Source organism: Sus scrofa, chromosome 2 (genome assembly GCF_000003025.6).
Source record: "Sus scrofa isolate TJ Tabasco breed Duroc chromosome 2, Sscrofa11.1, whole genome shotgun sequence".
Taxonomy (NCBI): domain Eukaryota; kingdom Metazoa; phylum Chordata; class Mammalia; order Artiodactyla; family Suidae; genus Sus; species Sus scrofa.
In genome coordinates this window covers 39,280,047-39,295,776 of record NC_010444.4, presented here as the reverse complement: position 1 = coordinate 39,295,776, position 15,730 = coordinate 39,280,047, and the positions used below count along the sequence as shown (strand labels likewise).

General features: G+C 50.5%; 1 protein-coding gene across 16 annotated transcripts in view; it reads left to right on the top strand.

The window, feature by feature from the left end:
• NAV2 (neuron navigator 2) overlaps positions 1-15,730 on the top strand; it is an 819,601-nt gene that overhangs the window by 787,763 nt on the left and 16,108 nt on the right. For all 16 annotated transcript variants that reach the window (XM_021085311.1, XM_021085309.1, XM_021085312.1 and 13 more), the window contains 7 exons: positions 1,005-1,167; positions 1,876-1,976; positions 4,344-4,439; positions 6,586-6,754; positions 11,053-11,288; positions 13,892-14,046; positions 14,240-14,311. In XM_021085311.1, coding sequence (XP_020940970.1) covers positions 1,005-1,167; positions 1,876-1,976; positions 4,344-4,439; positions 6,586-6,754; positions 11,053-11,288; positions 13,892-14,046; positions 14,240-14,311 — 992 coding nt within the window. The remainder of the gene's footprint in view (positions 1-1,004; positions 1,168-1,875; positions 1,977-4,343; positions 4,440-6,585; positions 6,755-11,052; positions 11,289-13,891; positions 14,047-14,239; positions 14,312-15,730) is intronic.

The following is a 15,730-nucleotide window of genomic DNA, read 5'->3' as shown; positions in this document are numbered from 1 at the left end:
ATGGTGCTGAAAGCAGTCTTTGAAAGTGTAAGAGTAACCAAGCCCCTTCTTTTTGTAAGACCCAGGGGCTCTGCCACTGCCTCATTTATGCAGCACTGTCCCCGCTACCTGGCAGGATCCATTTTCCTCTTAAAACCCCACCCACCTCCAAATCCACTCACCAGCTTGAGGGAGCCACTGTCTGCTCCTTTTGCCTGCCCCAGGAATTTGTTTCATTTATTCCCTCCACCGGGATGGCCTTCTGCACATCCAAATTGGACCCTTCCCTCAAGGCTCAGCCTGATGCCTCTTCCTCAGCAAAACTTTTCCAAATCCTGCAGATAGAAGAGTTAGTGTAGGGCCCTCCTCTGAAACCTGATAGATTTGTTCTTACGGCCCCTCTCACCTTCTGACACAGATGAAAGGCATTTGAGTCTTTCTGACTGTTCTATTTTGCAGTCCTTTCTCAGGATGTAGCTCCAATGCTTACCATAGAGTAGCTTCTTCATGAACATTCATTGTGTAAAAGACCCCTTGTGAGGTCTACTAAATGGGACCTCTAGGTCCCATTTAGACCTCAGGAAAAGTCTAGGGAAAGAAGGGAACACAAGAGGCTCTGTGCAAGAAAAGCTCCTTGACCAGCATTTGGAAATGCTGCACACTGTGTGCCCCTCTCAGCTTCACAATGCATACCACCTCATTGAAGGCTCTGAGAAGTCCTGCTGTAAAGGTCTGGTTTGAGAAGCCCAGAATTTCTCAAACTTCATAGATAAAACTTTTTCCACTTACCATGCAGACTCGGAGACATTTCTAAGGTTCTGTCAAAGGCCAGATCTCACACCCTCCCCTGCCAGAGAGGTCTTATGTACACAGCAGAGGCTGTGACCACTGTTGAGTCCCTCTGATGGTGTAACTTACTCTGCCTTGGCTGGAACGCTGCAGGGAACTTTCACATCCCTCCTCCAGAAGAGGCTTGCTGGCATTCTATCCGCCTAGTAAATGGGTTTCTCTCTTACCCTTTGTAGAGTGAAATAGAGAAGCTGAAAGCTGAGAATGACCGGCTGAAGTCGGAGTCTCAAGGCAGCGGCTGCAGCCGGGCGCCCTCACAGGTGTCCCTCTCTGCCTCCCCGAGGCAGTCCATGGGGTTGTCCCAGCACAGCCTGAACCTCGCTGAGTCCAGCAGCCTGGGTGAGTGGCATCACGGGGCCTGCAGGTGGCACTCTGGTTTCTAAGCAAGAGCCCTGAGATGAGCAGATCAGCAGACCAGATGGGGAGGCAGCAGGCGCGTGTGCACTTAGGGTGTGTGTGTCTGGGTGTGCGTCTGCTACCAACATGAGCCCAGCCGTTAGACTGCTGTCATGCTTTGCTCCAGCACCCCAAATTCTCTAGGCTGTGAGCTTGGATCCCCTCACCCACCATGCTGAGTTCTGTTCGATCCATTTTAAGAGGCTGACCTGCAAGCTGTATGCTGCGTACAACCCCCCATGGTAGCCGATCCCACTCGGGGCCACCGCTTGGTTTATGACCTTCCTGCCTTGGGGCTGGATTCCAGGCTGGCGTGATAATTAGCCCACATGATCTAGGTTTTCTTTGTAAGCGTTATCGAGGCTGACGCTTTGATTTTTTTCTCCATGATGCTGCTGTTGCCATCGTTTCGGTTGAGTCCCTCGCACTTGCATTTGGCAGGGTACATCGTCGGCCTGCTGGCTCCGTGGTTGGTCCACTGTTGGTTTCTGTGGTTGCATTCTCCATTCTGCCCTCTCCCCTTCCCCCGCCCCCACCCTGCACCCCGACACCTGGTTTGTCCCGCTGCTGTGCCGACAAGCAGCGGGGGTGTCAGGAAGCCGGCTTCGCTGTCCCCATGTGCCTAAGGCTGTTGATGTTTTCCATTCGCAGACATGTTGCTGGATGACACTGGTGAATGCTCGGCTCGGAAGGAAGGAGGCAGGCATGTTAAGATAGTTGTCAGCTTTCAGGAGGAAATGAAGTGGAAGGAGGTTAGTTGGATCCCTTGTCCCGCCCGGCCTGTCCTTTTCCCAGGTAGAACTCCTAGCTTAGCAACCTCATCGTCACACCTCGCCACCGCAGAGCCTGAGCTGACTTGGAAATAGCACGAACACTTTGCCTAACTAACCCCAATCCCCAGCTGCATTTCGACGCTCTGAAAGTGAGCAAGCTGCCCTTCCCGCTCTCTCATGTCTATAAAGAGTCCTAAAAACGGTCCGCATTGCACTTTCATGTAACTAAATACTAACATCAGTCGGAAACGGCTTTTCTGAATTGAAATCATGCCCAAAGCACTTCAAAGGCAGCTAAGCACATTTCGCACAGAAGGTACAGAAATAAGCTGACCAAATTCAGCCGACCAAGAGCACCAGTTTTATCCATTCGTCAGAGGCTTCTGCGCAGGTAGACACTGGGAGACAGAGGCGGCCAAGACGGGGAGCACCCAGGTGGCTAGAAGCGAAGATGGTAGGGGGCGTCCTGACTTGCCAAGCCTGGGGAATCTGAGCTTTCTGGGTAGTTTCTGTTCTCTTCCACAGTCTAGAGGTGGTACCCACATCGGACACTGTTTTAGGGTGGGGGTAGAAGTTGACAGTCAAAGTTGATTTTTAGCCATGAATCAAATCCAAATGATCCTGTGCATGACCCTCTCTCAGATGAGTGGGGAAAGACCTCATGGATCCGTTCATGTAAGTCCCCTTGAGTTTTTTGTTGGCTTGATATCTCTTAGTGTTTTAGCCAGCAGGCTACTGCAGGCTCTGAGAGCGTGGGAGATTGCAGTGCCCATCCACACAAAGCATCTGCACCCAGACTTCTCTCCCAGGGGCTTCTGCTTTGTGGCTGGCTGTCTAGTCTCACTGAAGAGGGTAGCCCCAGGATTTTGGAGCTGCCAAGGGTTTGAGCATCATCTAGTTTAGAAAGAGCCAATTAACAGCACCATTTTCAGAGCTTAGCTAGTAGAGGAATAGACTATCAAGGGGGAAATCCATTCTTATGCTATTCTGTTAATAAATGCAAGTGTGGAGTTCCTGTGTGGCTCAGTGGAAATGAACCAACTGGTATCCATGAAGACACAGATTCCAGATCCCTGGCCTCACTCAGTGGGTGAAGGATCCGGCGTTGCCGTGAACTATAGTATAGGTCGCAGACACTGCTCAGATCCTGTGTTGCTGTGACTGTGGCATAGGTCAGCAGCTGCAGCTCTGATTCAATCCCTAGCCTGGGAACTTCCATATGCCGCTAGAGCGGCTCTAAAAAGACAATAAATAAATAAATAAATGCAAATGATACCTAGGAATGCATTTTATTCTAATAATCATCAATACAGATTTTACGTTTCACTAACGTTTGAGTCACTTTCAAAACCTCTGTTGTTCTGGGTCACAGCATCCAGACGAGGTTGGTGGCCCAAATGTTTTTATCTCCATTTTACAATTCAGACATCCAAGACCCAGGCGTCACACCTAAGTTCCCAGGGCAGGTAGTGGGGCCAGATCATCTTGCTGCAAGACTGGTGCTCTTTTCTCTGCTAAATTTGCTTAACTGCCAAATGCACCCCTTCCCCACCTCCCACCACTCCCAATTCTGTATTCATATGAGCATGTCCAATATTTTAAAACCAAACAGAATGGAATGTTCTATTAGTGTCCTTTCATTAGTGTGATCATTTAGCCCCCACTAGGCAGAGCCCTATGGGCAGAATTGCAAAAGAAGTAGAAAAAGATTATTTTTTTTGTGAACGTCCCAGAGTTTTACTAGTCTTCTGAATTGAACATGTACAAGAAATCAATACTATTAAGAACCAAAAAAGAAGAAAAGAAAAAAATAGAAATATATTCTTTACCGAAGGAATTTAAGATCTGGCAAGGACACAAACTTGATAGACAAATAACACAAATACCTAAAAATAAACCAATATGGACTAATATATCTCCATATAAGTTGTGTACAGAACTGGTGAATGTGAGCCCTGAGCCTGGTGGGTTAATCACTGAAGGCTTCCTGGAAGAGGTGAGTTGGTAAGCAAGATTTAGAAGGGGAAACATGGCAGAAAGGAGAGGGGAGAACATTCTATGCAAGGGAGGTATGATCTGTGCACCATATGAGGCGCGCACTCGCTAGAAGTTTCTAGAAAGAGAAGGGATCCTCTCTTCCTGACCTACAGGTTGCTATTTTTGCAGTAGAGGAGGAAAGTGTTTCAGACTTATTGCATTCAGTCCAAGTTACATCTGGTGTTAAAACAAATTGGACTTTTAGTCCCCTTTCTAAAGGTGGAGTTCTAAGACCATCTGAGTCTTCTGCTAACCTGAGTCAGAAAAGGTCCACCCATTTTTCACCTGCGTACATTTCCTTACTCTTAGGATTCCAGACCACACCTCTTTCTCATTGGCTGCATTGGCGTTAGTGGCAAGACGAAGTGGGATGTGCTCGATGGGGTGGTTAGACGGCTGTTCAAAGTAAGTGTTTTGAGAAGACGGCTACAGCAATCTGCAGCAGGGGCCTGGGTCTAGGGAGGGAAAGGGCGGTTTGCATCCTGAACCTGGTCATGTCTCAGGCCTGTCCCCTCTCCCATATCCTTACGTTGCTGGGACTTGTCCCCTGGTCCTCAAGTGGCAAAAGGAGGATGGTAAATACAGACTGGTAACAGGACCAGCTGCCCCTGTCTGCCCTGGGCAGTGGTTGGCCAGCCAGGGAATCATTGTCCCAGCCTTGAGCAATTCCATGAGCTCTCACAGTGAACTGCTAATGCCCCCACTCTCTTCACTGAAGAATTGTGTCCTCTTATATGTGGCGCTGGGGCTCAGACATCACATTTCTGTCCTTCATTTTGGTGGAGGAATTGGATCCAACTTGCCCAGCGTCCTGTGCCAACACCTCAGAGTCTGTGATGTGTGCTATGAGTGACAGTGACTTCTGACCCCTGGCTGGTGTCAGGGATGTTGGCACAATTATTTTTCTGTTCATTCTAATCGCATCATTGGAGAGGGTGTTTGCCGCAGGAGAAATCATGAATGAGCATCTAGGTAAACCGTGACCTCCTGGGTGGTTTGAAAGAAGCTTTCGGTACATTTTTTTCTGTTGATCTGAAATAGGGCAACAACCAGAAGTGCTCAATAATCACATTCCCTGAGTGATTAATAATGATAGCCCAAGTTCCTGCTGTTGGGGCAGTGAGCATGAATCTGACTGCAGCAGTTCAGGTCACTGTGGAGGCAAGGGTTCCATCCTTTGCCTGATGCAGTGGGTTAGAGGATCTGGTGTTGCCACAGCTACTGTGTAGGTTGCAGCTGTGGCTCCAATTTGATCCCTTGACTGGGAACCTCCATATGCCATGGATGTGGACATAAAAAAAATAATGGCCCACATTTTTTGTGTGTGACAGAGACCACAGTGATCTAGTTGAGTTGGTCTGATTTCAAACCTGACCCGTAACTACTACTCTCTAGTCTCCTAGCATCTAGATTCAGGTCTTCACACAGGAAAAATTCTGTTCTTTGACCCAAGCTCACTCCCCATCGGGAGGCCAGTCTGCAGAACGAGGTGAGAGACAGGAATGGCTTAGGACCAGCCAGAGCTGCTGCCTGGCCAAAACCTTACCTCTGCTGATGGGCGTTTGGGACGTCCTTGGATTAGAAAGGTGACAGTTTGGGGCTGAAGAGAGCCTGTAGGGAATCACACTTGAGGAAATGAGACTATTAAGGTAGAAGCTTATATCAAGATGCCACCTCCATCATTGTCTGGCCACCTCGGAGCCTGTGGACCAAGTTCACTCATCCAAAACCTTTTGGTCACTCACCTAAAACTGAACACTTGCCAAATTAAACACTCATTTGTTGTTTGAAAACTCAAGGGCTTCTTTTTTTCTAGCAGCCCTGGGTCTTGTTCCCTTTGTCATTGCAAAGGTCCTTGACCTCAGCCAAAAAAGGCTGGCGAAGAGATTTCTTGTCAGAATTACCTTTTCATGCATTTTCCAGCAGCAGTCAAGGGCCCTGATATCTTCAAAACATCAGTCGAACTTGGAGGAAAAGCAGCAGAACTTTTCCGTGCTTGATTCATTCAGACTAAATGTTCTCAGTCTCGTTAGGATTTCCTGCCTAACCCTACCCCACCCCACCCCCCATCACTAACTAAATAAATCTGTACTTTAAGAGGCCTGTGAGGGAGTTCCCGTTGTGGCTCAGTGGAAACAAACCTGACTAGCATCCATGAGGACACAGGTTCAATCCCTGGCCTCGCTCAGTGGGTTAAGGATCCCGTGTTGCCGTGAGCTGTGGTGCAGGTCACAGATGAGGCTTGGATCCCACGTTGCTGTCGCTGTGTCACGGGCCGGTGGCTACAGCTCCTATTCGACCCCTAGCCTCGGAACCTCCATGTGCTGCAGGTGTGGCCCTTTTAAAAGGCAAAAAAAGAGAGAGGCCTTCGATACAAGGGCATCCTTCCCGTAGAAAGTCAGTTCTTCTGCCCTTTGTTCCACAGCTCGATTGCAACTTGGACACGAGCTGAGAAAGAGGAAAAGAGATTGTAAATCACCCAGTAAAAACGTGAGTCCCAGGCAGATTTCTCGCCACATCTCTCACCAGGTCTTTATTTTATCTTTTCCAGGAGTACATTGTTCACGTCGACCCAGTGAGTCAGCTGGGACTGAATTCCGATAGCGTCCTCGGCTACAGCATTGGGGAGATCAGGCGTAGCAGCACCTCTGAGACCCCCGAGCTTCTCCCCTGTGGCTACCTGGTCGGGGAGAACACAACCATCTCAGTGGCCGTCAAAGGTAATCCGGCCAGTAGCAGAAGTGGGAGCTTCTAGAATTGCAGTGTTTGTTCTGTGACCTGGCACGGGATCCTATGGCCTCAGTTTTGTTTGTGTGTGTGTATGTGTGGGTTTTTTTTTTTTTTCCCCTTCCACTTCAGTTACAGTCAGCTCTAAGCAAGTTGAACAGTCCTCAGCTTTTTCAACCACCATGGCAAACAAATAATTTTAATTTGTTGCTAAAATTATATAATAGAAGGTCCCATTAGCCTTCCGACTCTGAGATGATGGAATCCTAAGAACCCTGTTGAAATGGGGCTCTGCCAATACCAATGAGGTGCCCTTGCCCTCGAGCCTTGGAGTGGTCTCGTCCTACAAGTGGGGAAACCACAATTTGCTGTGGGCTAGAGAGGAGCTGCTCTGAGCACCCTGGGGAAATTCTGAAGCTCCTGCCCACGCACAGTGCTGCCACAGCTTCCGATGGCTTCATCACCCAGAGAGGTTATGCCCAGGCCAGAGTATGTTCCCTGGAACCCTGGGCCCACAAAGTATTTTGGGGAAAAAAGTTTTACGGTCAGATAAGTCTGGGAAATGACATCATTATCCCCATCTGGGTTTGCGGGGGCGGGGGCAGAGGGGCAAGGAGCCAGAGTTCTCTAAATGCTCTGCCCTTTAATGTCCTGATTCTTGCTGCTAAAAAGGCTGCCTGATCAAGTCTGACACAAATGTATTGACTGTAAAACCCTTTTTCCCTGTATTTTATGAACCGTCTTAAGAATAGACTGGTAGGAATTCCTGCTGTGGTGCAGTGGGTTAAAAATCTGACTGTAGCAGCTTGGATCACTGCAGAGGTGCAAGTTCGATTCCTAGCCCTGCACAATGGGTTGAAGGATGCCACAGCTATGGCATAGGTCTCAGCGTTGGCTTGGAGTTAGTCCCTGGCCTGGGAACTTTCATATGCCACGGGTGTGGCCAGAAAAAGAATAAAAGCAATAGACTGATAAACACTGTCCTAACCTCAGCCTTCACTGTGTCTTATTTCTCCCCCGTAAGGCACTAATTCTGGCTATAGTTTTAACAGCATAATTTGAGGGCTGTTTGATGCAAGTTTTTTTCCTGGTTGGGAGGTTTTCCAAAAGCACCCCAACATTCTTCATCATCAGGAATGAAGATCTCCCTCCACTAGTGACAAGTTCCTGGTTGAACCTCACTCATAGCCTTATCTTGAGACATTCCACAATTCCATAATTCCGTAAGCATGGCCTTGGGCTGCAGCCGACAGAAACCTACTCAAAACTAGTTTTATCAAAGTTCCCATTGTGGCTCAGCAGAAACAAATCTGACTAGCATCCATGAGGACACAGGTCCAATGTCTGGCCTCACTCAGTGGGTTAAGGATCTGCCGCTGCCATGAGCTGTGGTGTAGGTTGCAGACGTGGCTCAGATCTGGCGTGGCTATGGCTGTGGCTTAGGCCAGTGGCTACAGCTCCCATTCAACTCCTAGTCTGGGAACCACCATATGCCATGAATGCGGCCCTACAAAAAAACAAAAAAAAACTAGTTTTATTGAGAAGGCTCAGGTATCTGGAAAATCAACAGGAATAGGCTTCAAGCACAGTTGGATCCAGCTGTTCTAGCAGCACCGGCAGGACTAGGCCTACCTCAGTTTTGCTTGGTTTTTTTTTTTGAGCTTTCTACACATGGTTGATGAATGGCCTTGATTCACCCTTCAAGCCTAGGAGCCTAAAAGAGAGAAAATGTCTTGGAGCTCCCGTCGTGGCACAGTGGTTAACAAATCCGACCAGGAACCATGTTGCGGGTTCAATCCCTGGCCTTGCTCAGTGAGTTAAGAATATGGTGTTGCCGTGAGCTGTGGTGTAGGTCAGAGACGCAGCTTGGATCCTGCATTGCTGTGCCTGTGGCGTAGGCTGGCGGCTACAGCTCCAATTAGACGCCTAGCCTGGGAACCTCCATATGCCCTGGGAAGCAGCCCTAGAAAAGGCAAAAAGAAAGAAAAAAAAGAGAGAGAAAATGTCTTTCTGCCTAAGTGTGACAGAAAACGCTTAGTAGTGATTCTGGCCCATTGCGAGTCAAATGCCCATCACTGAAACAGTCACTGTGACCAGGGAGAGGCTTTGGCCCAGCCTGGTCCCAAGCCCATGCCTTTGGTGGAAAAACGTGCTAGGTCAGCCCTACTTGAATGAGCTGGAATGATCTTCCTATAAGAAAGAAGGGAAGGCTGCCAGGCACACCCAAACAACAGCTGTCCATGCCAAGAACCCTTTAAGGAAAGCCTCATACATCGTGAGCTTAAATTGCATTTCTCCCCACTGGTGAGCAGGTAAGCACTGCAAGCGCTGAAGAGCAAAAGGAGTGCCCATTCCTGAGACCAGTCCAAACATCTGTACAAACAGTGATAAGATTATCTGCCTCTGGAACAGGCCACCCCGCCACGGAGCCCCATCTGGTGCTGCCGTTAGCACATCAAGTTGTTTTAGCGTCTCGAGGGATTGGCTTAGATTCATTTTTAGGCAATGCCTGACTCTCCTATTTTCCTGTGGTGGTTGACATTTCTGCCTTCCAGGCACTAAAAACCACTCACGGATTTGAGTCGAAAGAGATCCCTGGGCTGAGGTGCTTCATGTCAGTGGTACTGGGGGAGGGGTTGTGGCTTTGTGTGCTCTGAAATGAGTTCGTCTGCAAAATAGTCATTCCCAGAAGAGTTTATGGCAAAAGCTGAAACAGTAACCTATAAGCTGGGGGGGGGGTGTCTCAGGGTGTTTGTTATTACGTTTAGACAGGAGACCCTAGGCTCTGTATTTTGCATTGAGCTTTGAGCCTGTATAGGCTCTATGGAGACCAGGTCTAGGAAAGCCTTAGCCCTGTACCCAAAAAAGGTCATTTAGGAGGCTTCATTAGGGTTAGTCTAGAACAGTCGCTGCATTTAGGAGCTATCCCCGATTGGGGAGGATTGGAAACAAGCATATAAATGCATGAGGAGGGTCTGTTTGCCATGAATAATTATATGGATGGAAAATGCTCTTACAAAACAGAATGAATGATTTTCACTTTATTTATCTATCTATTTTTGGCCTGGTTTATTGAGGTGCTTTATATTTTATTTTATTATTTTATTTTATTTTATTTTGGCTTTTCAGAGCTGCATCCAAGGCATATGGAGGTTCCCAGGCTAGGGTCTGAGCCATGTCTGCGACCTACACCACAGCTCACGGCAATGCCAGCCAGATTCCTAACCCACTGAGCTAAGCCAGGGATCGAACCTGCAACCTCATGGTTCCTAGTCAGATTCGTTTCCGCTGTGCCACAACGGGAACCCCCTTGAGGTGCTTTTTAAATAGAATTACTTTAGGCTCCGGACAAGTAACCTTGGCTGGATCCTCTCTTGGAAATGATATTAAGAAAACAGCTCTTGTAAAGCCAGCAGGCCTGAGTATGAAGTTGACCTGGGCCGGAAGAGGAAAGATGTTTCCTTTTGATGTTATTGAGGCTGAAGTCTCACTGGGGAGCATTTCAGACTAGGTCCGCCAGCATTCACAACCCCAAATCAAACCTCCTGCCTTGCATTTTTCCTCATTTTAACCATAAAAGGGTTGATACCTTTGCAGGACATCTGAGCATGGGCAGCAGTGGCATCTGGCACTCAGGAGAGGGCAGAGTAAGGTGACAGCCCCAGGGAGGGTCCCAGCACACACGGGAAATTCATGTTTGGTTGGAGCAAACACCACCAGTAATGGTAAATCCAGACAGACAGGCAGGGTCCAGAGTCTTAGGAGTTCTGCAGAGGATGGGCAAGGACTGAGGGTCTAGATATTAAAGTGAGTCTGGAGTTCCCGTCGTGGCTCAGTGGTAATGAATCTGACTAGTATCCATGAGGGTACAGGTTCGATCCCTGGCCTTGCTCAGTGGGTTAAGGATCCCTGGCATTGCCGTGAGCTATGATGTAGGTCACAGATGTGGCTCAGATCCGGTGTTTCTGTGGCTGTGGCGTCGGCTAGCAGCTGCAGCTCCGATTTGACCCCTAGCCTGCGAACTTGCATATGCTGCAGGTGCAGTCCTAAAAAGCAAAAATAAAAAATAAAAATGAATCTAAGTCTGGCGAAGCCAGCCAAGCTAGTGGCCGGAGTACATGATGCTGGTGTGCAGGGGGCCTGCAGTGTCCCTGCGTGGGCGGAAGTCTCGGCTGAGGGGGCTGCCGAGGAGAGGGATGGCCTTGGGTTTGGGCAGTCCCACCCAGATGAATAGGCATGGAGAGCTGTCCTCTGCAGGGCTGCAAACCCTTCCCATCTCTCTCAAATGCAGGGCTCGCGGAAAACAGCCTGGACTCACTGGTGTTCGAGTCCCTGATCCCCAAGCCCATCCTGCAGCGCTATGTCTCCCTGCTGGTGGAGCACCGGCGGATCATCCTCTCTGGGCCCAGCGGCACCGGCAAGACCTACCTGGCCAATCGGCTCTCAGAGTACCTGGTGCTCCGGGAGGGACGGGAGCTGACAGATGGGGTTATTGCCACCTTCAATGTGGACCACAAGTCCAGCAAGGTGAGGCGGTCACTCAAGGGTCACTTTTTGGCCCCTTCAGAACTTCTCTTGCCACCCCCACCCTGATGGAAAGCAGCCTTTCCTACAGCTCACCTTCGGTGGTTATAAAAGCCTGGGAAAGGAGTTCCCAAAGGAAGGCTTTGACCCAAGATGTCCCAACAAGAAGTTCCCTCTGTAAGTCGATGTAGTTCATTCCTTATTTCCCGCTCTGTGACTTGGGCATGATGCTCAGTGCAGGTACTTCTTTTAGGTCAACCCAGATCTTCCACTCACATTGACTGAGAATTCACCACGTGACGTGCTTACTAGGTTCTCTTGTTTTTCCAAGATGAAAGCTTCTTTTGTAGAAGAAGAAGAACTCTTAAGTACAAGAACTCACATTTATAGACTGCCTGCCTCCAGGACCAGTAAACTGTCCGCCCCACAGCAGGACATTCAGAGGAGTAGCTGCCATGATCCCATTTTACAGAAGAGGAAACGGAGACTCAAGGCAGATCCCATGTCCCTAAGCCCACTCAGATAGGACTGAGCAGGAGACAGGAGCTGAGGTCAACCTCTTAGACCCCAGAGCCAGCAAACAGCCTCGATCCTACCTCTGGGGGAGTGGTAGAAATGTTTGGACAGTGTGATCCAGTCCCAGGCTGGGGTTGGGAGCTGTTCTCTCAAACCTGATCATTCTCCATGCAGTGGCTGGTGCCGGGTTGTACACTTTGGCTGACCCTATGTATGGGGGCTGGAGAATCCAAGGTGAATTAGACTCCTAAGAATCACCTGGCATCCCTGAAGAGGCAGCTTCCTGGACCTCCTTCCCAGATGATCTGTTTCAATAGGGGGATGCTGTGGGGGCTGGGAATCTGCGCCATTTACAATCCCCCCAGTGACCTGAGTGCAGGGGCAGGACTAAGGGACGGGCTCAGAGCTCCTGCCCCCAGATCCTCTGTGAATAAGCTAGGGAAGGGACCGATGAGGGAAGGATCTCAGGCACGTGGCTGGGGGTTGAGCCAGGCTGGACTCCAACCCCCACCCCCTCTCCCCTCGGCCAGGCACTCTCATACAGAACACTGTTCCCCAAGTGTACCCCACAGGCCTGCATAAGGGAGAGAGGGCTCAGTGCCTCCGGGGCCCTGTCCTTGCCCAGATGCCCGAGGCCGAGAACCCACGGTGGAGAGGAAAGGAGAAAAAGAAAACAACTAGTAACTTTAAAAGTTGGGTGTCTTCTGTTGCTACTAGCCACGTGTTGGCTTAAAGGGGAGACCTGTATGTGTGTGTGTGAGTGTGTGTGTGCGTGTGTTTATGTGTTTATAGGAAGCAGAGGAGTTATGACCCCCCAGGCATCCAGGCCAGATGCAGGACAGTCTGGCATGGGTTTGGGTGGGGGAGTGGGACAGGCGCCGGGTCTGGATCCAGCCCTGCTGCCACCCCTCTGTGCCATCTCAGGCCGGTCACCCAGCTTGGATGTCCCTCAGCCCCACCATCTGTAACATGGAAGTGGTCATGGTGCCCATCCCAGAGGGTTACTGTGAGGCCACACGAGTTCACATGTGTGAGGCTGCTAGAACTGTGCCTGGCTTGAGGTCACGCCAGTCATCATCAGCTGGTAATAGCATCAGACAGTCGTTCTGGGTCCTCTGTCTGATCCTTAGCTCACCGCTTCACATTGCTCCATTGCACATTCTGCTTTCTTTTCTGACGCACCCCTGGCCCCAGCTGGGCTAGGCACACGTTCCAGCTCCAGAAGAGGCCCCCAGCCATTCTTCACAGTTAAGGCCAAAGCTTACCCCTTCACCCAGACCTTCCAAGGCCCACCCCCGCCAGGAAGGGAGACCACTCTCCCTGCACATTCATTATCTGTCTGCCTCAGCAATTATTGGCAGGGTGTGTGTGTGTCTCAGGGGCTGGGCTTCTGCGTGAACCATTCTCAGGCAGGGCTGTGGATGCCCAGAGATATATGAGGCACCTGCCCTTGGCAGCTTCTTGGAAGGTTGGCAGAGTAAGAAACATCCAGAAAAGTGACGATGTTGGAGTTTCTGTCGTGGCACAGTGGAAACGAATCTGACTAGGAACCATGAGGTTGTGGGTTCAGTCCTTGGCCTTGCTCAGTGGGTTAAGGATCCAGCATTGCCATGGGCTGTGGTGTAGGTCGCAGACGCAGCTCAGATCTGATGTTGCTGTGGCTATGGTGTAGGCCTGCAGCTGTAGCTCCAATTAGACCCCTAGCCTGGGAACTTCCATATGCCATGGGTATAGCCCTAACAAGCAAAAAATAAAGAAAGAAGGAAAGCAGGCAGGCAGGCGACAATGCTTCTAGATGGTGATAGAGCAGGTACAGAACTATGTCTAAGAAGGCCTGCAGTGCTGTGCTCATGCCCAGGTTTTCTGTTGTCTAAGGAATTCCAGAAGGCAGGGCCCAGTCCTTCCTCACCTCTGTCCACTCGCATGTCCTGCACCCAGGGTGATGCCCTGTGGCAAGCAGGCACTCATCACGTGTTCCCTGCCCTACATTGGGAAGGCCCCCCCTCTCCCATGCTGGCCAAGAGAAGGCAGAGCACATTCATCTTCCTAGAGGCAGTCACTGCTCATTCCTGTTCATTCGGCCTCTGCAGGAATTGCGCCAGTACCTGTCCAACCTTGCTGACCAGTGTGCCAGCGAGAACAATGCTGTGGACATGCCTCTCGTCATCATCCTGGACAACCTGCATCACGTCAGCTCCCTAGGCGAGATCTTCAATGGGCTGCTCAACTGCAAGGACCACAAATGGTAAAAGCAGTGCTGGACCTCGTGGGCTCTGTGAGAGACCCAGGGGTGGGAGATGGGGGTGGGTAGTGGGCACGGGCTTGGCTGGGAGCAGCGTTGGGAGGGGGCAGCAGCCAGCAGCATCTGCCTAGACTCTTAGGTGCCCCACATGCTGCAAGACCTTCTCCAGCTCTCTTGTCCTTCATCTCCCCCACAGCCCTTACATAATTGGCACAATGAACCAGGCTACCTCTTCTACTCCCAACTTGCAGCTTCATCACAACTTCAGGTAAGAGGTCACTTTTCGAGCAGGAGAATGCTGAGAACTGTGGGCATTTTTCCCACCTTAGCTCACTTGATTCTCCCAAAAGCCTCAAGTGGATAACTGTATCCTTCTCAGCTTACACACAGGGAGAATGAAGTGACTTGTGTGAGGTCATGCAGCTGGTCGGTGGCAGAGCCGACTTGCACCCAGGTCTCTTTGACTCTTAAGTCCTAGAATAGCGGTGCGGGGGAGGCAGCTCTGGGCAGGGGCTGCACTCACACCACCCTGCACATCCGCCATCTGCATCCCTTGTCCCAGGTGGACATGAGCAGTGAAAGCTCTTCCTTATGAGTGTCTTCATTGCATGGGAGTTTTGCCTTTGGGCTCCCGCTGCTATGACTCTCCTGTTGCTGGGGTGTGGGAACCCTGTCGTGCTGGGCTGTGTGGCCGCTTGCCTTGCCGTCGCTAAGTGCCCTGTGCCCTGTCCTGACACCCGGCTCTTCCAGATATTCCTCCCCTCCTGCCTGGGCCCCTAGATGAGGGCGAGCAGCTGTCTTCTGGGCGGGGCCCCCTGGTTCATGTGCACCAGCCACTCTGCAGACATCTCTGTTGAAAGCAGACCTGAATTCTCAGAGAAATACCAGCTACTCCAGACCACTGAGATCGTGGCCCATCTCTGCCTCCAGGCTGTCCCGCTCTTGTCCATGCTTTCTCCCTAATGTCCCTGAAGACTTTCTCCTCCCACTTCCCCCATCTCTGCCACATCATCTTCCAGCACATTCTTGCAACCATTTCTTAACCAGGGTGTCTGCCTGTACCTTGGCCCCCCTCCAGGCCATCCTCTGTACCAATGACAGCTGAAGTGAGCTTTCTAGAATTCCGATCTGACCACAAACCTTCATGCATGAAGACCCTCGGTGGCTTCCCATTGCCGCCAGAATGAAATTCAGGCCCCTGGGATTGGCAGGTCAAGTCTAAACTCTGGTTACAGTGGACCTCTGGCAGTTTCCACTAATTCCCCACCCTGTTTCTTGTGCCCCGGCACGTGCCGCAGTGCGCTGTCCGCGGCCACCCCTGCTCCAGCCTTGCTCAGGTGGCTGCTCTATTTATCCCCTCTTGTCTCGGCTCAGAAGTCACCTCCTCTGAGGAGCCTTCCCTGATTCCCTAGGTTTCATCATGTCTCGTTCCTCTTAGCTGCCTCCTCTGCTTGACTGGGAGCTCCTGGGGAACAGGACTTGTGTCTCAGTCACTGTTAGAACCCCACAGCCCAGCACAGGACCTGGCACAAAGCACAGGGGGCAGTTATCTCAGTGGCTAGACTCTGGTATTGGACTGTCGGTTCTTCGGTTGACCAGCTGTTGGATCTTGGACAAGTTACATAACCTGTCTGTGCCTCAGACTTTCTGTCTGTACAGTGGGGGTGGTGATCACAGAGATACTGTG